Genomic DNA, 24341 nt, shown 5'->3' with positions numbered 1-24341 from the left:
CTGAAATTTACAATTTACAACAAGACGACAAACTTTTAATACTTAAACTGTTCTAAAAATTTAAAAATGGTTTAAATTTTATTTATAATGCAATCTTAAAACCCCTATTTTATTTATTTGTTTATTGTACCTTTCTCGCTCTTACATCTTATCACTACTTTTTCTGCGTGCAGATCGTGGTTTTTTCGTGTTCGGGTGAAAAAGTTGCCGCGGCAAGTGCAATTCGCAGTTTGCCGTTCGCGATTCGCATTCCGCTGGCCGAAAGTATCTTTGGAGTTTTGCATCTTGTGGATGTCTGCCGCGGTTAACTGTAAATTGAGGCATGTGCCGCACACTCTCCCCATCTTTCTCTTTCTCTATGTCGCTAGATAGGCGCTCTCTTTCGTCTGTCAAGTTCAATGTGCGTTGACAATTTTCCGTTTCCAAATGGGCGATGTTTTCCACGTTGCTTCTTGTACTTTCACACACATTGGTTTTCCATTGTTGCTGCGCAACTGTGCGTGTACTTTAATTTATTTTAAATCGAAAGGCAATTTAAATTTAAGCATCAGTAAAAATAAAAAATGCAAAACCTAGTGAGTTTTTTTTTGCGCATTCAACCCGGAACTTAAGGTATAGGAGTACCCGAAATCAGCCAGTCGCCCTGCCGTTCGAGTCGTGTGTGGATGTTTTCCAAGCAATGTATCTACGTATCTTTTCATCCTCATCGCAAACGCAATGCATAAATCAACGACGGAAAGAAGAAAAAATCTCTGCTTCGCTTTTTTGTTAGTTTTGTGAAAGCGCAAGTCGTAGCGTAATTTTTACACTTTTACCAAAGAGAAAGAAGACGGAAAGATACATAGATACTCTTTACATACGGCTCATAAGCATCTTTTCTCTATTACCCACCGACATACACGATTTTCGTTTGCCGTTGTTTGTCTTTAAGCCGCTTAATTGAAAGTCTTGGCCTGACTTATGACTGGTTGGAAAAGCCAAATGTAAAAAAGAAGACCTCAAGATGGGTAAATGATTTTTCATCTAGCCCGTAGTGAAACCGATGAAAAATATAATTTTATTGATCACAGTGGGACTGGGTAAGGGGAAAGCTTTCAAAACTCTAACCAAAAGTTCCACCTGATTTTTAGTGCAATAAACTAATTAAACTAAAGTGAAATATGCCAGCAAATTCAAGATAAATATAAATAGGTGATTGTGCAAAAAACTTGCAAATGTTTTTATCTGCCATCTGTGCAAGTGTCCAAAAATCAAACGAACAAACTGCATCCTCTCATCATACAGCGAAAAAGGTAAGATCAAATTGATTTTAATAATCTATGCCCGTTTTAGTTTTTATTTATTTTTGCATATCCATTTGTTAACTCGTTTGCGATGTCTATTAACGGCATTCATCGCCCTGGGTAGTGAGCTCATCTCGGATCTAAAAGATATTCTCAACCTGAAACTTGTTCGATGATTCATTTTTCACAGCTCGGCTTTTCGATTTGTTTATTTACAGTTGTGATATCTTTTTGCTTTGCATATTTTGGCATGCAATACGGGCACGTTTAAATAATTTAATCTGTTAACCGTTTCGGTTTAGTTCATTCAACATTCCGCGAGCCTTTGCCATTGTTGTTAACTTTCCAAGTCGCTGCGCATCTTTTCCCCCACCAGTTAGTTCCCAATGTCAAGGTTGCGATTGTTGATGTTTTGGCTAAAATAAAAAATAAAATCTGCGAGTAGCCGGCTTATTACCAATTGTCTGCCGCTAATTGGAGCTCAACACTTCTCAAGTGGAACGAACGCCCCGTCGTACCGCTCTTGATCGTATAATTTGTAATTGCTTCGTTTTTCGGACAAGATATTTTACAAAAATAAATGAAGTATGGCAGGCAATTAGTTGAGTCTTAAGCTGGCTATTTACAAAACGTAGGCAGATTTATTGCTGGCGATGAAGATGGAAAGATGGACGTGAGCTGAGGTTGTTGATAAGGTTTTGCCTGTTATAAGCGTAAAGCAGGTGGAAAAACAAAATAAGACGCTTTGCAAAACTTTCTACAAGTATATTGCAATGAACATTGTTTTACATGTTTTAATATTAAATTAAACTGAGAAGTCCTCAGAAAATCATAAAAACATATGAAGATCACTTGCACGTTATAATTAAAGTTTTCTTTAATTAAAATCTATCAAGCTGAATTGGCCTGAGGTACACCTGAAATCTTAATTATGGCCAAAAATAAAAATGCTACTAAATGCCATCACCATATTCAAGGTTATGATTAAGTATCGATAATTGTGTCAACGGCCATCAATAAACACATCTATCAACATCTGATGAAACCGGCAGACTCAGGCACATTATTAGCCATATAAAGTCCACAAAATTGTTGGTCAATTAATATGCCATTAGGGCAGATCTTTAGTTCCAGCCTAGAGCAAAGAATTCTAAAATCTATCAATACCGTTCGCTATTCTTTTGGGTTTCTTTCTCTAAGATTTTTGCCCCAGAGCAAAGATGCGGAACCGTTAAGCATTTCACCTAAACCAAGGCATAGCGAAAAGAACGAATAAAAGGAGAACATAAATTTAACTTTTTAATGTTTATGAAACATTTTAACGTTTCTTTTATGTGTGAAAATTACGCAGAAGGGCATCAAATAAACGAGACCACGAGCCACGAAACAGTTAGTCAGCTGGCAGGTGCACAGCCAAGTTAATATAATACGTCAAATACGTCTCATCCGCAAAGCACATGCATACAATTTCTTTACAACTCTATTTTGGAGTTCTCTTTGCATTACACTCAGAAAAATAAATGATATTTAAAAATATCATGATATCATGATATTGTAAACAGGCTAAACCTTTTCAGGTACATATTTATTGGACTAAACTTTACATGGAACAAAAATATCTGTTATTTCTCTCAGTGCACTTAGTGCCTCCAGATCATGACTTGGTAAAATGTGTGACTTTGGAGTGAGTTGACACCGTGTAAAAAAAGCCACTGGCGAGGAAAAAACTAAGCCGAAACTACTGAACAACAAGTGTAGAACAATCAGACGCGATGCGGTAAAAAACTGCCCAAGTGGCTGGAACGAAGGTCACTGAACTTTTGGATGGTCGCTTCAAATATATTTTACACTAAGGCATTAACAAAAGTTGGCCCCCCTTGCGACGCACTTCTTACCAAAGTCAAAGGCGTGATAGAGCGTTATTTAGTTGACCAGTTTTTTGTGAATGGCTTTTATTTAACGTTGACCTGAAATTGCCAAAAAGTAATGGTTGGAAAATCATAAAACTCGCTAATATGGGTTATTTTTGGGTTTTATTTCGCCTGCTTTCTGAATTTCTGTATTATGTCACTTGGTTTTATGGAATGTGGGCGCGGAATTGGAACCAGTTATCATGAGTCAGTTTTGTGTTAAATCGAGTTTGAATGATCTATCAGGATGCTAATATTATTTTATCATATTTGCCGAAATATCTTAATGAAAATACATTTATTTTTCATTCACTTTTTAAAAATATAAAGTCTCATATTATTTGTAAATTTTTCAAACATTATTAATGCATTAAATATATACGTTTAAATCAATAGATTTGCACTTAATTCAAAGCTGATCGCATAAAATCTGTATTTTTAAATATAATTTCGTTTTGTCTTGATTTTTTAGTTTTTATGTTTTATACTTGAATCTGCATTTTCCACCATTCATTTTTCTATTCTCTGTTCGACATTCTTGTGCATTCCCGAACAAATTGCAGTATAATTGATAACACTTTGTGCAGCTAGCGGCTTGAATGTCCGGAAAGTGAACCGCTTCCAATAACTGTAACCAACGTGACAAACCTCGGCCGTCAAGCTTGTTCCCATTTGTAGCAGACCCATCCACTTGCTGACCCACTCTTGGCCATCGATGGAGCATCATCCGCACGAGAATAGAATGCGCCAGGCCATACGATAGCGAGTCATCAAAAGACGATGGTTAATCGTCCAGTGGTCTCATTACCAATGGCTGGCAATTTCCGCACCTACTTAGCCGCCTCGCATGTCTAACCGTAAATCCCTATTGACCCCCATTTCCCAACCGTAATGCTTGACCACATACATCCTCTTTCGCAGAGGGCCGATTTGTAACTTGATCAATGTGGCAATTGCTTCCTCTTCTTCTTCCACGCCACTTGGCCTTTTCATTAGCTTCAATTTCAATTTGCTGCCTGCTAGTTGCTATTTGCAATTTGCGCACCAAACTCTGTTTCGTTTCTGTTTCTATGTTTCAGCCATTTTTTTCATCGGCTCGGGCCAAGAAAAAAACTTGTTTATGGCTCCTACAAGAATGTGGAAAGCAAGAAAACGAAACGAAAAAAAGATATAAACAAAACTGGGTTAAAATTGTTAGACAACCTGAAGTTGCAGTTGCCGTTTCTGAAATATTGCATAGGTATGGGGTCTGCTATCGAGTCTGGTCTCTAAGCTATGGCCTCGCCAATCTGCAAACTCCAAACCCCTTGAAGTGTGTGTTCGGATTGCAGGCACACACCGAGCACTAAATGGATTGGAATGGAAATGGAATGTTTGGTGGTACTAGGATGATCTCAATGGAATGGAAGAACATTTTTAGAGAATTGTGATGAATCAACTGGGAAAATAAGTAGATAAAATATATATGTATATATGTAGTACTTAATCCAAATATTTGTTGAGTGTAATTATTAGAGGCCCTTATACTACTACACCTACAAAACCCTTTCATTGCTGAAACACGATTCCTGCAATTTGCACATTTTGCCTCGTTTGCATTGACTTTTGTGTTTGATTCGGTGGCACTGCACTTGCGCAAAGCTCAGAAACACTGAAGCCCTACGACAGTTAACCGAAACTCATCTTGGGTATGGTCAGTAATGAAATAAAGCCGAACTGAACCAAGCCAAGCCGTGGCAAACCGAGCCAAGTGAGCCAACTATCTCGGCGGCTACTTAGTATGCCCGGCCCGAGTTCGACACTCACTATGAGAAGGAAGGCTGCAAAGGTGCAACAAGACGCAACGTTCAGTTTCAATTGGCTTGTTGTTGGCTTATTAATTACCTCACCGCACAATTACGTGGCACATACACAAAACACCCACCAGAAGGATGGGGACTTTTGGGGGCTGGGGGGTTTTGACCGCTTTTGTAGAACCCACAAAAGGCGTTGGACGGTGGCGGGTAATACGAGTAACGACTTTTTGTGACCCGTAAATGGAGCCCCGGTCTGATGAAGTCAACAGCCTTAACCAGTTTGAATTTTAATTTTGGATTTCTTGTTCGCTATTTACTTTATATTTGATTTAAATTGAGCATTGAGTGGCTGCGTGGCTTTCCATAAACAAATGAAGAGCTCGTGAAAATTGAGAGTGACTTTGTCGACTTGCGTTCATTTTTGCAAACTCGTTTTTGCATATTTCTATGCCGTTTGCTGTCGGTTACTTTCAAATGTCAAACGAAGTTGAAGGTGGCCCACAATGATATTTGATTTTTTCCTATTCGACTCTTATATTATATGATTTATTTTGAGTCACGTTGAAAACGAACACAGCGCCTTGAGAAAACAAAAGACTTGAGCAAAAAACTTGTTTATGGTATTTTTGGAAAATTGCAAGTCTTTCGATGAGAAATAAATACGGTGCTCTGGGAATTTGTTAAGTTTTTATAACTAATAGGCTGCATAATTTTAAGTGAATATAAAAAAATGGGAATAATAATAAAAACAAAATACTTATGCAAGAAACTTGATTCAAGGATATAGTTTTTTTTTTTTTTTATTTTTACTTTGCTTTTATTTATTGAATCTTCTTGTATAAGAACTAACAATAAGTTTAAAAAATCTTAACTATAACAAGTATTTTTTGAACAGTTGTATTATTTTTCCAACTGTTCTATGTTTAAACGGCCCTAATAATTTATTCGCTGGGTTGGTAGGTCCTTTCGCCGGAGACGGGAACGGCTGCTGAGCTGGATTAGACCTCGCGCTAGGTGGTTGGGGTGCGTGTGAAGCTTGCTATGGTATTTTTCCTTAAGTTCCGTGATTGCGTTGGTAACTGATGGGATATTTAAGTCTCTTTGGATGTTTTCACTCCGAACGTACCACGGTGCCCCAGTGATGGTTCTCAGAATCTTTGATTGTGCTCGCTGAATGATGTCAATATTGCTGTTGCTGGCATTGCCCCATAACTGTGAGCCATAGGTCCAGATTGGTTTCAATATAGAATTATAGAGCAAGACCTTGTGATCTAGGCTGAGCGGAGAACCAGAGTTGATGAGCCAGTGTAAGTTGTTGGCTTTGAGTTTAAGTTGGGTTTTTTTGGCTTCAATGTGCCTGCGCCATGTGAGTCTTCTGTCTAGGTGTACTCCTAGGTACGTTACCTCGTCTGCTTTCGGGAGTGGTATGCTGTTCAACAAGAGCGGAGGACAGTCTTGTCTGTTTAGCGTAAACGTCACGTGCTTGCATTTTTGCTCGTTTACTTTTATTCGCCAGTCAGAGAGCCACTTCTCAATGTCGGTGAGGTACAGTGCCAACTGTGCTGTAGCTTGGATAGGGGACCTTGAACGGCTAAGGATAGCTGTATCGTCGGCAAATGTGGATACCGTTAAGCGACTATTTGTAGGGATGTCGGCTGTATAGATGAGGTATAAGGTTGGCCCAAGAACGCTGCCTTGCGGGACTCCAGCCTCAATTGTATGAACAGTGGAAGTGGCAGTGTTGCACCGCACTGCAAACTTTCTGTCATAGAGGTAAGACTTTAGAAGTTTGTGTGTGCTTTCGGGTAGGGATGTTTTAATTTTAAACATTAGGCCGTCGAGCCAGACTTTGTCGAATGCTTGGGATACGTCTAAAAATACTGCTGTACAGTATTCGCGATGTTCAAATGCAGTTCTTATTTCCGTTGTAATACGATTCACCTGTTCAATGGTTCCGTGGCTTTCGCGAAATCCAAATTGGTGGGCTGGGATTATATTGTGGTATATCAGATGTTGATTAAGTCGGATCAGCAGGCATTTTTCGAATAGTTTCGAAATGCATGAGAGTAGACTTATTGGTCTGTAAGATGAAGCGACTGTGTGGTTCTTACCAGGCTTTGGAATCATTATGATCTTCATCATCTTCCATCGTTGTGGAAAGTAACCAAGTTTGGTGATGGCATTAAAGAGCTTGGTTATGAAGCGAACTGCAGAATGTGGCAGCTGGATGATCATTTCCGGTGTTATAAGGTCGTAGCCGGGGGATTTTTTCGGGCTGAGATTGTCTTTGATTATTTTCGTTATTTCTTTAGGACGAAACACAATTGGGGTGTGTTGCTGATGGCGGTTTACGGGATAGGACGGTAGCGCGAATGTGCTAGTAGCCTGGTTTGGCGTGAACACATTTTGTAGGTGAGCGGCAAATGTGTTGGCTCTGTCTTCATCACTACGGGCCCAGCCACCTGATGAATTCCTTATCGGCAAAACGGTTTCAGTCGGTGGGCGAAGAGTTGAGTGGGCTCGCCACAGTGACTTTTGTTTTGTGCCTGTTGGTGTGAGTTGCTCTATGTATCGGCGCTGATCGTCGTCCTCTTCTTGTTTCAGAGCGTTGGCCAGTTTCCGTGTGGCTACTTTTAGCTTTTGTTTTGCAGTTGGGGATCTGGAAGATTGCCATTCTCTGCGTAAGCGACGTTTTACGTGGACGAGTTGCTCGATTTGTACGTTGGTCTTTTTTGAATTAATTGTATTATTTGTTATTTTGGGTGTTGCAGTAAGAGCTGCTGCAGTAAGGATGGATTGCAATGCACACGTGCAGCTCTCTATATCAGATTCAGTATTGAGTTTTGGGCTTAGCTCAATATGTGAACTAATATATTTTTTATACCTGAGCCAGTTTGTTTTACTAGAGGTCAATCTGGTTGGTGGTTTCACGTTTTCTGCGTATCGGCGGAGGTGAATTAGTACAGGCGAGTGATCAGATGAGAGATCCGGCAGACATTCAGCTTTAACCAAACTGCGGGAAATATTTTTCGTAACTGCGAAGTCGATCAGGTCTGGCAGCTTATTGAGGTCTGATGGCCAGTATGTAGGACTCCCGGGGGAAACATGGTCAAGTTTATTAGTGGCTTTTATTATCGTCTTATAAAGCTGTTTTCCTTTTGGGTTCACAAGTCGCGATCCCCAGTGAGTATGTTTAGCGTTGTAGTCGCCTGCTGCAATGAAGTGTGGCCCTAGTGCTTGGAAGAAATCCAGGAATTGAGCTTCTAATACTGTGAAACGGGGGGGGCAGTATACGGCCGCTAGTGTAAGGAGAGTGTTGTCATCCAGCTGAATGTTGATAGATGTGGCCTGAAGATGATTTTCCGCAAATTCTTTGTAAAAGTGGTGCTTCATACGGTTCCTTATGAGTATGGCGGTGCCACCGTGTGCTTTTCCGTCGGGATGATTTGTACCGTAGAAATGGTAGTCTCTTATTTGAAAATTGTATTTGCTTGTGAGATGAGTTTCCGAAAGAAGCATTACGTCGATATGCTTCTCATGTAGGAATTGAGCTAGCTCAAGTTTGCGCTGTGAAACGCCATTGGCGTTCCACGTAGCTATGCGTAAGGTAGCCATTATTTATTTGATTGTTGGGCTACAAGCATTTGTATCAAAAGGTTTTGATTACGCATCATGTCTTGAATGGTGGTCTTCATAAATGTCATAAATTCCATCATGCTCTGTTGTAAGGCTTGCATCATAGCTTCAGTTTTTGTTTCCTGCTGCGCAGCTGGGTGATAGTTTTGTTGTGTGTCTAATTTTGTGTGCACTTCATGTGGAGTTCGGGAGTTTTGGGTTGGAGGCGTCATACCTGATTTTAAAACGTTAGCAAATGTTGTCTTGTTAGTGTTGAATGTAGGCCAGGGAGCGAAACTAGCTGCTTTCGAGAAAATTACTTCAGGATTTGTCTCTGATGGTATCAGGGTAGCTGATCCTTGGTGTGCCCGCGCCGTGTTCATTCTTTTGTGAAGACGGTTTTTCAGCTCTTTGTAGATTGGACAGCCTCTGTAGTTTGCTGTGTGATTGCCCCCACAGTTATTGCATTTTTTCTCGCATGCATTTTCTTTGTTAATTTGACACTGTTTGGAGTCGTGGAGATCTCCACAGACTACGCACACCGGGCGAAGTGTACAATATGACCTCGTGTGGCCATACTCTTGGCAGTTTGTACATTGTACAGGAGCGTTGCGTTTGTGCGGCTCTTCTACCGTGATCCTACGGTGCAAAAGGAGCTGGAGTTTGTAAATTGGGTGAACCTCGTTTTTTCTAGGAGGCTTGTTTTCTGGTTCAAGCTCAATCTTGAAGAGTGGTTGGGGCTGCCTGTTTCTGTTTTTGATATTGAACACGTTTTTGGCGTAAAATCCCTTTTCCTTTAGCGCCTCAGTTATCTCTTCGGGCGTAACATCAGACTCAATGCCCTTCAGGACTACTTGCAGGCCCTTGCTGCTTTTAAGCTGGTAGGTGTAGAAGCCTATTTTTTGTGCGGTAAAATAGTTTGTGACTTTTCTGTAGTCGTCCTCCGTTTTCGTCTGAAGTTTGATTTCGTTGATAGTACCTCTTACGAGGGGAATTATATGAAAGCTATCTTTCCCAATAAGGCCAATCAAAGTATTTACAAGACGGCTTGTGCTCTTCTCGCGGATGTATATTGGCGGAGGCTTTGTTTTCTTCGGTTCGATATCAACGGATCCCAGCGGCACGTCCTCAGCGGTATCTACCAGCAAGGCAAATCTGTTGGTATTTGCAGGGGCTACATTTTTGATCAAGGTAGAGTTGTCGCGTGTATTTTTCGGCTTGTTTCCCAAATCTGAATTTTCCGGGCTGAGCTTTCGCTTTATTGTAATGTAGCGGTCCATTCCAGTCTGCCAGGTCGACCCAGCTTTTTTGTTTACGTTTTCGTTTTGTTTTGCTGGCAGTGCAGCAGTACCGTTTATTGCTAGCGGTTTTGCTTTCGCTGACTTAGTCAGACCGTGAGCGGGTGCAGCCGATGACGAGGCAGAGCGGGCTGCCGGTCCCTCTCCAGCTGTTGTTGTTGGAGGTAGCGGGGCTTCTGTCGGAGCCAATAGAGCGGGAGAGCAGGAGCGGGCTCTTTCTTGATTTGTTGGTAGAAGAAGGTTTCCTGGGCTATGGGTTATTGACCGCTCGATGTCTGCGTTTGGGATTGTCGGTGAGACGTAGGAGAAGTACGCGTTGTTGCGCTGAATTGAGAGTCGGCGTTCGTCATGCTCGCGCTGACGCTGGGCGCGAGTGTCATTCTGACTCATAGTTTTATTATTTAAGATAACAATTCACTATGTATTTAAGCGATCTTGCATCGCATAGAGCGTCTCTTTCGCTTTCAGATTTTTTATTTAGTTTATTTTATTTGGCGTTCACTTCACTCAAAACAACCGATTTTGTGCGGAGCACGATAAAAACGTCTTCACACGTCGGCGATCGAATTGAAAACGGATATAGTGAGAATATTAATAAACTGTGTGTTTTGATTATTAATCAAAATATCTGAAAGTCTTTACTAAAAAATGTAATTTATGGGATATTTAAATATATAGGGAATATCTAGTGAAACTTATTCCAAAATGGCCAGAAAAAATGCACATTAAAAACGCATTAAAATTGTTCGCTATAATCATTTATCATTACTTCACTTACAATTCAATTATATTCAATGCACGATGCTCAGAAAATCCGCAGATGGCAAACAATTCCAAAAGCGATTCCGAAAAGTCATAAGCAAAATCGTAGAGCTGTCCACGGGTGAAACTTAATAAAGCCTGAGAAAGTTGCTCAAGGCTCAGGTGACAATCATTAAAATAAAACAACAAATAGCTGGCTAACTAACAAAATACAATAACCACAAACCAACTGAAAAAAATGCGATAATTGCTAACAAATTTGTACGACAAGCACATGCCTGACATGCAACACACAAAAGCCACAACGCATTTGAAGAGCGTCTTTCTGGCTTGGCACTAACTAAATGAGTTTTAATTTATTTTTGGCCAGGTTTAAAGAACGTTTTAAGAAAGCTACACATGAGGTTCTTCTGCCTATATAGACTCTAATTCTACTCTCTTGGCTTGTTGCATTTTCTCGACTGCTGCAAATGACCCAGTTTAATGCAAGTGGAACGTTTGACCAACAACTGCAACGCGGCAACAGCTCTTGGCCATAAATAGCCAGCCGCAGATCTTTAGTTGGCTCGTACCAGAATAATAAAAGAGAGGATCAGTGAAGTTTTGCAAAAGGCCGAAGCTTTTATACCCTTGATCTAGTAAAAATGATAACACAAGCATTTAAAAGTCACTTAGATTTGCATTTGCAACGTGAAGAGGAAAAAATTTTAAGCTAGCCTTAAAATAGTGTTATTTCGCATAAAATCATATGACGTACTTCGCGATTTTGATTGCCTGTCTATTAACTTTAACATTTTAACGGCCAAGTTAACACCATAAATTGCTCAGTTTTATTGGCTAATGTGCTATTAATGTTTACGATCCAATGTACTATGGTCTATAACTAGACGAAAATTATACTTTTACCAAATAAACATCACTCAATGAGGCACCTACCCAAGGCATTATTGAATGAATGCTATGGAGATGCGGCTCAAAGTCAGGCTTCGTTCTGAATGGAAGAGAGTTGGACAGATCCATAGAGAGAGAGAGAGAAACACGTTTCATTTGGGATGCTGGAGTGGCGTGGAAGAACTTTCTTCTCATTGATTCTAGCGGCCTGCATATAAATAAATAAATTAAAGAGACTTTCTTTCTGGCGTAGTGTGCGTGAGTCTGTGGCTTTGGCTTTGGTGTCATCATCTATTCAATGCCTCTAAGCTAACGCCTCACTTCTTCGTCTGACCCAAATACTTGGAAGCTCTTTCTCCGGAGGTCAGATCCCAAGTCGAAGTCGAAGTCTGAGCCTGACTTTTTTGTACACCTTGTGTCATTTTTGTTGTTGGCGATCAGAGATCGGGTGTTTGGGTTGGCTGTTGGTTCAACAAGCGGACAGATTATAAACATCAACCCATTTACAAGTATTTCCAGTCCTCTGGCTCGGTTTTCGATTATACGCATCTTTATCGGCATCTTCATTAGTTTGACCCAATTTATTTGAGAGTTCTTTTTACTTTCTATTTTCCCCGCGAACGGCTTAAGAATATAACGCGTTGTGGGACGAACGATTTTATGGACCTCTTGTTAGGCTTTTGATTTGGGGAAGTCGATTTACTTTCATTTGAGGAAATCTTTTTCGGGTTTGTCGAACATTTTTTGATTTATGGGCGTTCCCGAACACTTCCGTTGTGATATTGGTTGAAAAGAAAATAGGTTTAATCGTTTCGGATAGGAAATTTCACCTTACAGCACGAGTAAAAGTAGCCAATTAATCGGCTTTACACACAGCTTTTAAGTTCTGTTCACATGGTATACACCGTTTCAGCACACAGAATTAACCTTTATTAATCCCACAAGCAAATGTGGTCAGCACTCTTTGATGACTTGTAATTACGAAGCGATCAGAAAAAGATTTTTTCACCACACATGCGGTTTAACCTTTAATGTTCTCATCGACCTTTAGTTGGATTCGAATTTAATTATACTCCTTTCTGGGTCGTGCAAATGTAAAGCCCGATTGGCAATTTCTCTGAAACAAAAAATGTTTTATTTGCGAAACTAGAACAAAAGTTATAAATCTCTTATGCGATATCAATCCAGAAATTAGATTTATAACCCAAAGCTGCGGGAATTTTTTCTATTTCGGACAAAAAGAAAGCGGATCTGACTATTAACATAAAATTTTTATAAAGACAAAACATGGAATCGCTTCGTAGACATCAAAGTTCTGCGGTGGTAAAATGTTAAAATTATATTTGCCAGATTTATTGACAAATGGGTTCGGATCTACTTTGTGGAACTAGGTCGAGTGATGATAAAGGGCTTTCGATTGAAGATTTGGAATATGCAAAGAAATTTTGCTGATAAAATAGTTTGATGGACAGCCTAAGAGCTTCATTAAGTTGTTAATGTTTTTCGCATATACTTTTAAGTATTTGAATATTAAGATGGATCTGTTGAGCTGTGCTATAAGAACCGTTAAATGGCTAGGGCAGCCCATCAGTTTGTGTTTGCTAAGCGATTCGGTCGGTTCGCCGGGAATATGAAACTCAATCCGCCAGCTTTTCTACTCCTTCTTGCTCTTATTTCGATCTGCGATCGAAGCTGGGCCGTCTATAATTATAAGCCACCTTCCCGCGGTTATTTCTATCCGAAGCCAGAGCGTTTGCCACCTCTGCCAGTCAATGGATCTACGACTTCCAGTACCGGCCCACCGCCCGGAGTTCAATCGGATTTCATTGATGATCTGATTGAGGGCCATAAGCAGCAAATCTTATCGAATGTCTTGGGCGTGGCCAGTGAAACTCCCTCGGATACAGCCTCCTCACTCGGATCGACATCCTTATCCTCGTCAGCCTCCCCGGTCTTTCCCCTCGAAGGCGGTGGTGCCAAGGCGTTTCGCGTTAATCGCTGTGCCAGCTGCAGTGAGTTGGGGAAATTGTAGTGCCAATCGAAACCAGCCAGGGAATGAAACGATCCCGGCTAATCTCCGGGTAATAATTGGGAATTTGAATCGGTTATTGTACGCCTATCGGAAAACGCAATGCATCCAAACGTGTTTGTGAAACGTGCTGTGAGCATAGTGAACGACTTTATTTCTTTACGCTTTTGTGTAATCATATAGTCCAAATCAATGAAACAGTTGCCATACGGTTAAGCATTCATTAGTAATGGCGCTTTACAACATTTTAAACTGCCAAAACTGTCATTAAATTACAATTAATTAAGTGCTTAGCCAATAAAAAAAAAAAAATTTGCAGACAAATTTTTCATAAAATGTTAAATTGCTAATTTAAAAAATAAATACAATAAGTAATCAAATGTAATTAAAAAATTAATTTAAATTAATTGGCGCACAAAACTTTTCTAATGCTATCTCATATTTTTGTGAATTCGTTACTATCGCTTATCTAAAGAAACCAAACATTTTCGAGTTCAACTATTAAGGTTGCTTAACTTCCGGTCATCCTACGTTTTCACTCCCTGGCTAAGAGAGTCTGCCACCCAAGACCACATCGAATCCAAATTTCAATCCTCTTACAGCCTGCGGCGTTCCGAATGTGAATCGCATTGTGGGCGGCACCCAAGTGCGGACGAATAAATATCCGTGGATTGCACAGATCATTCGCGGTACCTTCCTGTTCTGCGGCGGAACTTTGATCAACGATCGCTATGTCCTGACTGCCGCCCACTGTGTCCACGGCATGGACATGAGGGGCGTGTCCGTTAGACTATTGCAGCTGGACAGGAGCTCCACCCACCTGGGAGTCACCCGGTCGGTGGCCTTCGCCCATGCCCACGTGGGCTACGATCCGGTGAGCCTGGTCCATGATATAGCCCTCCTGCGATTGGATCAACCCATTCCGCTGGTGGACACCATGCGCCCAGCCTGTTTGCCCAGCAACTGGCTGCAGAACTTCGACTTCCAGAAGGCCATTGTGGCGGGATGGGGCTTGAGTCAGGAGGGTGGCTCCACCTCCAGTGTCCTGCAGGAGGTGGTGGTGCCCATCATCACCAATGCCCAGTGCCGGGCCACTTCGTACAGGTCCATGATCGTGGACACCATGATGTGTGCCGGTTATGTAAAAACCGGAGGGCGGGATGCTTGTCAGGTGGGTTTAAAGCTACTTGGAACATTCTTTAAAGGTTACATTTGACCACTCTCTATGAACCACCTTTCCAGGGCGATAGCGGTGGTCCCTTGATCGTCAGGGATCGCATTTTCCGTTTGGCTGGAGTTGTGTCCTTTGGCTACGGATGTGCCAAGCCAGATGCTCCTGGTGTCTATACTCGAGTGTCTCGCTATTTGGAATGGATAGCAGTTAATACGAGGGACTCTTGTTACTGCATAAACTAATCCGTTTAAAATAATAATAAATCGTGTAAACATTATTTATTTGACTAACCCTAAATATGATTTTTAATTGAAGCCTAATTAAAGTTAATATTTAATTTCTTTATTGAAATGCATATTTTCGTAGAAGTATTTGGGAGGGCTGACTTTGAACTTAAAGATAGTTCTTTACTAATTTGTTGTGCAATTACACAATAACTTTCCTTTACACATTGAATAAAGGAGTAATTGATTTCGATTGATTAAATATATATATCTTCCCATCGGAAGTGGAGTAACTTTTTGCTATTCAGCAGCAACCCACGGTCACATAAAAATCCAGTTCTCTTTCTCGATCGTGGGGTAGGGTTTATTTATTTCGTTTGGGGAATTGGACCGCGTGTGTCCCACGCAACTCCCTCAATCGACATCTGATTTTACTTTCTTAATGCAAAAGAAATAAAAATTGTACAAATATTTTGTGGAAACAGGTTATGGAAACCCTAGCAGTGGCCTTTCACTTTTTGCCCCGCGACTGCTTGCAGAAATCAATAAAACTCGAACGCGAACTCGGAGTTGAAGTTGAAGTTTGCTGAGCGAAAATCGAATCGAAGCCAAGGACGTTTTCCGTCGACATCGCCTGACACATTGTTATCACTTGTCAAGGCTCCACAACCGTCCTGCGAATCGCGGAGTTGACAAAACCTTTATCTTTATCCCTTTTGGCCGGGCAGGCCGACTTGTGGCCGACAGTTGTTTAATGGATTTTCAAGTTATTTCTGGTATTTTGTTGTAGTTGCCGCTGCATGTCGCAGAAATACGGCAAAACAAAGATATCTCTCCGCGGAAAGAAACTCGTTTGTGGCTAGGGGCCAAAGAAAATGCCGCATAATTGCCGCCACCACGACTTGAAAACAAAAAGGGGGCGGGGCACCCAGAAGGGGCGGCGGTGGCAGGCTAGCCACCGAATCGACAATCTTGTCAATGCTGGCTGCCCTGGCATTTGATTTTATTTTTAACTAGACTATAATTGATGCCAGGCATTGCAAGGGTTATCGAGAAGAAACTCGACGGGCAAGGCAAGGGGAAATATGTACATACATATGTGTGGAGTTCAGGGAACAGCGCAATTTATCTTAATTAAAAACGTGCCATCAGAAAAGAGTTGTGTAGTAATATTCATGAAAATGGCACTGCTTAGCTGATTTACATATATCAACATTTATGTGAGACTTACCATTTCAGGTTAAAATTATTTGTGGTAGGGAATAGAGTGAAACTAAAGATGTGGTAAGATATAACTTATTTTTTGGTCAGCAATACAGAAATGTTATGTTCTTGTATCTAAAGTAAAAGGGGAAACGCCAGTTCTGCACATTATTGAACCCACATATGCTGGTTAATTTAATCAAGTGTTTTGTTTAGTTTATTTTAGTATTACTTTTAATTTATCATTTGACATCTGAGGACATTGCCTTTGATTAAGAAGGTTTCGCAGATTCTCTATAGAGTTGATAGTCGATTGAAGTTTTCTTTGGACATTGGCACACTCAACTACCAGATCCAGACAGTTATCCCAATGCCGATTCGCGATTCGCAAATTGTCTGACACCAAACAGCCGAATATATTCCTTACGGGTAGGAGATATCCTAGGATCGGGTTAACAGGAAGTCGGATCATCTTGAAAACCTTTCCCCAGTAGTTATCATTCTCTACGACGCGAGTAAGAGCCTTGTAGGGTCGTCCCCTTGGCAATTGGGCCTCTGCTGGAATTCGTTCAAAACCCTGATGCAGTCTAACTCTAGCCAGGACTAATTGAGCTCTACACGACTCCTTGTTGACTTGCGAGTGCAGCAGCTCAAGGTCTTCTATTAATTGTATCATTTGCAAGAGGAGGCCATCTAAAGTACATCTGACATCTTCGTCCTTCGTGATTGATCTGCTTGCTCGCTTCGGATCCGATTCATCGCAGGGCACTACCTTTTGGCTCATCTCTTAACAGGATATTTCTCTTTAACAATTTTTGAAAGTTCGAAAAATATCGCTTTGAAATAAGTTTGATTTGAAACGACATTGTGACTAAACTATCAAGCAAACCAAGCAATATTTCTGTTGAGATTGTTATTATTTTGTTTTCATAATCCTTAATTATATTGTTGCAAATTAGGTATGTATGTATAGTTACATTATATAATCCAAGCGATTACAGTTAACTAATACAAAACGAAAATTGGTTAAGGTAATGCCATTGTCTTTAAAACCACCTTTTCAAATTAGTTTCCCAGAAAATGAACTAGTTACTTACTCCACTTGAAGCCATGTTGTTTGCCTTCAAATTTCTTAGAGTTTTTGTTGGTTTTGATGAATTTATCAGATTTGTTAGTCTGCCTTGAAATGAAGAGGGTTTCGAGAAGGGGAATCGTCGCACCGCACGCTTCGCTGGCTAATTTAACATAATTCTCACATAAATCGCCAGCGAGTTGGGTAGAGAAATTTTCACGCCTCGCTTAACGCATTTGGCATAGCAAAAATCCATTTTATGGCTTGTTCTCCTGCCATTTAGTTAGCGCTTCCTTTCCATATTTTTTCAGTTTTTTTTCACAATTTTTTATGGAGTTAAAACAAATGTCCAAAATTGTACAAGACACGAGTTTTCGCTGCATCAACGCGGCACTTTGCTGCTAAACCGCAAAACATTTTAATAAATTGCCAGTTATTAGTTTCTTGCAGAGCGGCAGGAAAAAGTGCAATTAAAATGCATTCGAAATGGGGTGAGGTGGTGGGTAGGAAATCGGGGGACAAAGGAAGTTCCGTAGCAAAAGAAATTAGCATAAGCATTGACTTTTTTCCAAAGGGGAAGGTGGGGCGAAAAAAAAAACTGTTGCGCTAGTTTCCCATAATTTGCCCCAGCGAAGATAATGAGCAAGAAAGAGTAGCCAGGGGATGGGTTGGAAAAGCGGGGGGAAAGCCACGGGGCGGGAAAACTGCGGTCAGTCGCATAGCAAATGGTGTGAAACTCTGCTGAAAACCGGGAAGGAGGGGAAGCCCGCACTGCATTCATTGTTCAACGTTGCACTCAGTTTTTGTTGCTTTTATAATGGCCACCGCTTGCAATTTGCATAAATGTTTTTAATTAAATGCATTTAAAGCATATTTTTCCAAGCACACCGGGCAAATTTGTTAATGAAATCGAATCAGGGGGAAATGGGAAGTGCCTTTAAGTAAAGGTTATTATGCTTAATATGGGAACTACTTGGCAGGGAAAGTAGCAATATCATAACAATTGACTTGCGTGGGGTAAGCCGATAAGAAATTTAAAATGAGATTTTTAATGCGATAATTCATTTTTGAGAATGATGAGAAAAATGATTTCAATGGATTTAAATGGAAACATACTTGTGTGAGAAACCTCAATTAAATATAGAATTAAAGGGCATTAGCCTATTATAAAAGAGGGCAGATCGATTAATAATAGGACAAAATTAAACTTTATTTCGTAATAAAAAAAGTTGTCCGAGTGTTTTTGTTACAATGGTTCAAATAAATGGCATAAACGTTCCATTCACATTAAATTTTATTTAATGTTTACGGTAAGACAACTATACCAAGGCCTGGGCAGTAAATTATCAAATTTAGTCACCAAACTACTACTTTAACATTATATAAGTCCGACAAATACCTTAATCAACTGCCAACCCACTTATCACTCCCTTGTCACTCGAAACTAACCGCATCTGAACTAACCATAAAATCAAGACAAAGACGGAGGCGATTAACTTGTTTCACGAACTTTCAAAATGCAACACCAAAATAAATGAAAAGAAAACTAAAAACCAAAAGATCCCACAACAAACTTGCCAAAAACTCGATTCAAGCTTGCTTGTTTCCTTCCTGTGCGCCACCAAAAAAAGGCAACCGCAAATCTCTTTTTTTCTTACCTCAAATGTGCAAAACAAAAAAAAATGTAAGAAACCGTACAAAACAATTTATGTCAACTTTCTTTTTATCAAACAAAAAGAAGGAATCAACGTGTTGCAAAACGGTGGGGGGAAAATTCCAAACAATTTTCAAAGCCACCGCAAAAATCTTGCACCACAGACTCCCACACAAAGTCAGGCAGTCAGGTGGGTTTTATTTTAGTTTTTTTTTTTTTGCGGCTCCGAACAGATGATTTAGCGACGGGTTTTTCTCTCCACTAGTTGCAGAGGTTGCAAGAAAGTTGCCGAATCATGAAGCAACTCCTTCGCTCCTCCCCATTCCTGAAAAAAAGAAGCCCCTCGTCCGCCAACGTGTACATTTTTTGGGGGAGAGTAATCGAAAAGTATTCGATGGAGCTCTTGCCCGGTGGACAGGTGACCAATAACCACGACACTGGTCGGTTCAGTTCTGAAACTTGTTTCAATTTACTGTATTTTTACCGCTACCGTTCTCGTTCATGAACATAAAGTTGTATACCCTTTTTAAGGAGAATAGGTTTCATTGCCCGAATTGGCTTGACTTTAAAATGTTTAATGTTTTCTGATCTTTTTTCTTGCTGTTTTACATGGTTTAAATATAATCAAAATTGCGTGGCCATAATTTGATTAGGAGTTATCGAATCATTCAACTTAATGATTTCCTGTTCTTCTTTCTGCCATATATATCCGAAAATAACTTTTCAACAAAGATTACTATAGAAAAATCAATAAAAGGGATTTATCAAATACTCCAAGTGCTTAAGGCAAGCTTGCTAAATGTTCTTGATACCAATTTTGAAGAGTTAAACGAAACCAATTTAATGCATTTTCTTAGTCATTTTCCTTCAGGGCATTCTTTTTTCTACACCCGGAAGCCTAAGGCTTTCCACTTATGTTGGTTTTGTTTATTTCGGACTTCTGCGCCCATCCTTACTTATCTGTTTTGTTTTTTTTTTTACTTTTTTTTCGTGGCTATAACTGTTGTTTTGGCCGGTGCCCGGTAATTACCAATGTCGGGAGCAGGAACGAGAAATGGACCGCGATGGCAAACGAGTCAAGTCAGTTCCCCCGCGTCAACGAACATCACAAATTTGAAATCAGTTTCATTATATAAATTGTTACCTTTAGACGATGTGGCAGACAGTTTGGGCCGGAGGTTTGGAGCCCTCATTGAGCCAGTTTTTGCTTTAAGCTGTGAAATATATTTTTCTTTTCTCTTTTTCTTTCGCATTCCTCTTTCAACTGAAAATTGCACACAATTTGTGCTGCATAATGTCAAAGTTGGTTTGGCTTTGGTGCGAAACGAATTTGATTGGGCATCCGTTGGATAGAAGTGGCTCAGAGTAACGCACTTGACTTCAATTAGACAGCGAGCACTTACCAATTGCCCGGTTTTTCCCGTCACCCGACATCCTCGGTCCTTCATGTACTGGTCAAACAGCTTCCTCCTCGAAAATGGCAAACTGTGTCAGTCAGCAGCGACTTTGACTGGCATTCGTCTGGCGTCCCATCGCAGTTCCTCGGTTCCTGATTTTTCCACTCCCATCTCAACTTTCCTTAGCTCAGCCCCATTTGGTCATTTTGTTTGCTCATCCACTAAGGAAAAAAGTATCGTAGAATGTTAGAAGAGCGAATGTTTAAATGATAGTTGTTGTAAAGATAGTTAGAATTCAGAAAAGGTATTAAATTAAATATTAAGTAAAATATCTACCTGAAAATATGTGTCGATCTAAGCGACGGTAACTAAAATAATAATATTGCTTGGTTAACCTAATCCCAAGAAATAATGTTTACTCGAGGGAAATTTTATAGCTCCAGTATTATTCTGTGTGCATGTCTATGGTCAGCGACTGTCAGTCAGCCGCCAGTGTCCATCCAGCCGGCATATCCCCACCCAGATTCTGCTCTTTTGTTTGCTCTTCTGGCCCCGGGGGCTCCCTAACTGTTTGTGCTATCCCGGGTGTTGACTGACAGGTGCCGCCGGAGAATTTTGGCGCTACAAAGTGCATAAATAAAAATTTTTCCAACTCTGTTGACAGTGGAACATGGCAGAGAAAGAAAAACGTCGAAAGAAATGGTATGAAACCGGGGCCCAAGACCCATTAGTTAGATGAGTGAGTAAAGGAAGAATAATGGTATAAAGGCACTTTAAAATGTTGATTAAAGTTTATTCTCTGGATTGTTAAAGTTCCCTTTCTTAAAATTTAAGTTAAGACCGACAAGGTTTGCTATTAGTTTTAAGTAATTGAAAAGATTATTATGCGTTATATTATTAAATAAATAAATAGTTTAATTTAAAAATCGTCCTACGAAACGTTGCTTGTAATATACATACACAAATCTTCTACATGCATTTTACATTTACAACTTTGTAAGTATTAGTCTACATGTAGATGTCGTGATTATCCATATTATTATCTACGATCATTTTGTTTGGTTTGAAGCCATGATTACTCCAACATATTCAACAACGAATTTTATGAAAAGCTTTAGCTAAGATCAAAACCAAAGTATCTCACTAAGCAAGATCAACAACCCACAATTTGTGTTAAATTTTTACAAATAATGTTATTTGTATAAACATTCTTGATTATTGACTAAACATAAAATTATATATGTTTAAAACATTTTCTTCTTCTTCTGCTACAGGCTCTAACTTAATACTGCTAAAATGGCCTCCACACCAAAAGCGAATGGCACGACAGCGAAGACGGCAACCATAAATGATGACTACATAACGGTCGTGGAAGTGGATGATCCGACGTCGAACCCGAAGGATCGCCTTAAGAAGCTAGTCAAGCGTCAAAGCTCTGTGGCGGAGGACTCCTCGTTCATCACAGTGCTGACGATTAACGAGATGGAGTTGCTTCAACAGCGAAAAAAGGAGGAGGATGTTGGTAGTGGCTCAAGCCCTACGATGGAGGAGCAAATAGAGAATGTCACAGTGTTCAGATTACCGGGAGAACGTCTCGGTTTTGGCCTAAAGTTTCAAGGAGGCACGAGGAGCACAGAGCTCGTCCAAAAACTGTACATACAATCCTGTGCTGCAGACAGTCCTGCCTCCAAAGTGTCCACCAGCTGGGGTAATCTACGAGAGGGTGATGAGATCGTCAGTATCGATGGTCGTGATGTCCGGGAATTGACTCGAATCGATTGCGTTCGCGGCCTCAAAGACAATGTGGCCATTAAGCTGGTGGTGCGAAATGGTCACGGACAGAAGCCTCCCAGCGAAGAGGACCCACAGCAGCAGGAACACCTTTCGATCACACTGAATGCCCAACCACCGCCTCCGCCACCAGTGCCGCCAAGAAAGTTGGTGAGACGGCAAAACTCCAAAGAGAACCAGGCTCAGTTGCTCATTGAGAAGCCATTGACGCCACCACCGGATGCGGAGTACTACCTGAATCTTTTAACCGAATCCATTAAGGCGGGCTCAGAGTCGGATGATACCGCCAGCACAATTTCCACTGTTATCGACAAGTTTTCCGTGGGCTCCAATTACTCCTCGGACAGTAGTCTCAATGGCCACGAGCTGGCCAAGGTTTTGCAACCTTTTACCCTTCTCGAGCAGGAGTTTCTGCCTTTGGAGCAGCCGCTAGGACATCCCAAGTTGCTTATTCCTGGCAATAACTATGAAAATGTGGAGTTCAAAACGGAGAAGGTCAATGTATACGAAAATGTGGAGCTCAGGAGTCCGGAAACGACGCCGACACCAAAACCCAGAGTCCAATTGGCCACCGTGGAGCCAAAGAAGCGTTCGATCATACCCATGCCACGAAAAATTCCTACTCCAACCAAGCTGCCCATTGAGGTGACCCCACCCCGGGTTCCCATATTGGAGGAACCCAAAACGCCCACAAATAACAAAGTTGATTCTCCCAAAACACCAACAAACGAACTCAAGGAGTCTCCCATCAGTGCTACAAAAATACCTAAGGCCAAGTTCTCGAGGGCCAAAACTGAAGGAGAGATCAAGTTGCATTTGCCAGCCCCAAAACAGCAATCACCACAAAGTAAATCTCGTATACCCATAGTCAGTACCCCTACAGCACAAAAAACTGTTCCCAAACCAGTATCACCCACAATGAATGGTACACCACTCAGTTCAAATATACCACGGCTGTTGCAGAAGCAGAAATCCGAAACGGATCTGAAATTGAACTTGTATAGGAGTAAATCTAAGGAGTCGAGTCCCAGACCTCCCTTGCAAAGAGCGAACTCGGCAGAGGCTCCAGAAAGGACCTTTATCCCTGTACTTCTTAATGGGAACTCCAAGAGCTCAAACTCCTTGGAGAGCGTCAGTTCGATAGGAAGTAGTAGCAGTGGAAATAGTGTAAGATCACCAAAAGGACCAAAGCCCAAGCCACCAGAGCGAGTTCAATCGCTTCAGAAAACCCAAATACCCAAACTGCAGGCACTCCCAACTACTCCACCTCAACAGATACCCAAGTTGAGTATGCAGACGTTCAAGCAGAGCCCTCCCACACCCCGATCAACTCCAGTGGGAACTCCATCTCCAACAAGTAATCGAGAGATACGCTTCAAGATTCAGACGTACGAAAGCAAAACCCAGGACGAAGATAAACTACCCAGCTTATTTGACCTAGTGCACAGTCAGGAGAATGATAAGGATAAAGATAGGGATAGTGATTCGCTCAAGACCCACAATAGCATCACTGCTCTTTTGGCAGCCGCCGCTGCCGAGGCCGCTGATCTCTCTCGGGAGTCGCCACCTCCGTTGGTCGTTGGCAAATGCATGAAGATCGTCGATGACACCAATACCACCACCTGCTATACCAGTTCCAGCAGCGGGGAGGAGGACGAAGACGATCTGGATGCCTCCAACCGGGAGTACATATGCGAGGACGGCGAGAAGTTGGGACCTCCGGAGCTGATAAATGGCCCCGGTCCCTCGGAGGCCTACTTCAACATGTTCTGGCACTCGAACATGCTGCCCACAATCGGCGAGGTTGAAGAGGAGTTCTCCTCCCTGGAACCCCAATCCCTAACAAACGGGTGAGTAATTGGTTTTGAAAGTGTCAGTCGGGGGATTAGATTAGGTTTAAGAGTGTCTATAAGCCATTTTTCGAACCTCTTCAGCTGTGCAGTTTTCTATAGTAAAATCAAATTCAAACAGGTCGATGGTAGAAATATTGAAATTGAATGCATTTAGATAAAGTAAATTCTTTAATAAAACAATTAATCAATTAACAATAAATTAATTAATGCATTAATAATAATAAATATTTATTAAAGTAAATGCCTAATAAAAAGTAGTCCATTACAGTCAGGTTAGGAAGGAAATGTGTCTAGTCGTTCTAATCAGGAATTTTTATTATATGACTTAGACATTTGCCAATACTATTAGCCAGTAAACCAAAAATATAGGATTACGCATTGCGTAGTGC

At 40.9% G+C, this 24341-nt stretch overlaps 3 protein-coding genes across 5 annotated transcripts in view, besides 1 other annotated feature; 2 read left to right on the top strand and 1 right to left on the bottom strand.

The window, feature by feature from the left end:
* bbg (big bang) overlaps nt 1–24341 on the top strand; it is a 123449-nt gene that overhangs the window by 1424 nt on the left and 97684 nt on the right. For both annotated transcript variants that reach the window (NM_140448.3, NM_001259826.1), the window contains exons 2-3: nt 1131–1292; nt 21583–23949. In NM_140448.3, coding sequence (NP_648705.2) covers nt 21605–23949 — 2345 coding nt within the window. In that variant the 5' untranslated portion in view covers nt 1131–1292; nt 21583–21604. The remainder of the gene's footprint in view (nt 1–1130; nt 1293–21582; nt 23950–24341) is intronic.
* Nucleotides 5777–10473: a mobile genetic element.
* Nucleotides 13163–15093, top strand: CG4613 (uncharacterized protein). Of its 2 annotated transcripts, none has more exons than NM_001274912.1 (3): nt 13163–13567; nt 14187–14755; nt 14827–15093. In NM_001274912.1, the coding sequence occupies exons 1-3, from the start codon at nt 13186–13188 to the stop codon at nt 14998–15000; spliced, it is 1125 nt and encodes a 374-aa protein (NP_001261841.1). In that variant the 5' UTR covers nt 13163–13185; the 3' UTR covers nt 15001–15093. The 2 variants fall into 2 exon arrangements, with proteins under 2 accessions (NP_001261841.1, NP_648707.2); NM_140450.2 differs by having other exon boundaries at nt 14827–15052.
* CG9592 (uncharacterized protein) lies at nt 16378–17028 on the bottom strand. The gene has a single exon (NM_140449.4). The coding sequence runs from the start codon at nt 16859–16861 to the stop codon at nt 16403–16405; it is 459 nt and encodes a 152-aa protein (NP_648706.2). The 5' UTR covers nt 16862–17028; the 3' UTR covers nt 16378–16402.

This window comes from Drosophila melanogaster, chromosome 3L (genome assembly GCF_000001215.4).
Source record: "Drosophila melanogaster chromosome 3L".
In the NCBI taxonomy this organism is placed as follows: Eukaryota; Metazoa; Arthropoda; class Insecta; order Diptera; family Drosophilidae; genus Drosophila; species Drosophila melanogaster.
This window is presented reverse-complemented; position numbering and strand designations above follow the sequence as displayed.

Excerpts from the sequence above, each read along its gene's own strand:
- CG4613 (NM_001274912.1), top strand. The coding sequence starts at position 13,186 with ATGAAACTCAATCCGCCAGCTTTTCTACTCCTTCTTGCTCTTATTTCG. Across the intron at positions 13,568-14,186 it reads TAATCGCTGTGCCAGCTGCA|CCTGCGGCGTTCCGAATGTG; the intron begins GTGAGTTGGGGA and ends ATCCTCTTACAG. Across the intron at positions 14,756-14,826 it reads GAGGGCGGGATGCTTGTCAG|GGCGATAGCGGTGGTCCCTT; the intron begins GTGGGTTTAAAG and ends CCACCTTTCCAG.
- CG9592 (NM_140449.4), bottom strand. The coding sequence starts at position 16,861 with ATGATACAATTAATAGAAGACCTTGAGCTGCTGCACTCGCAAGTCAAC.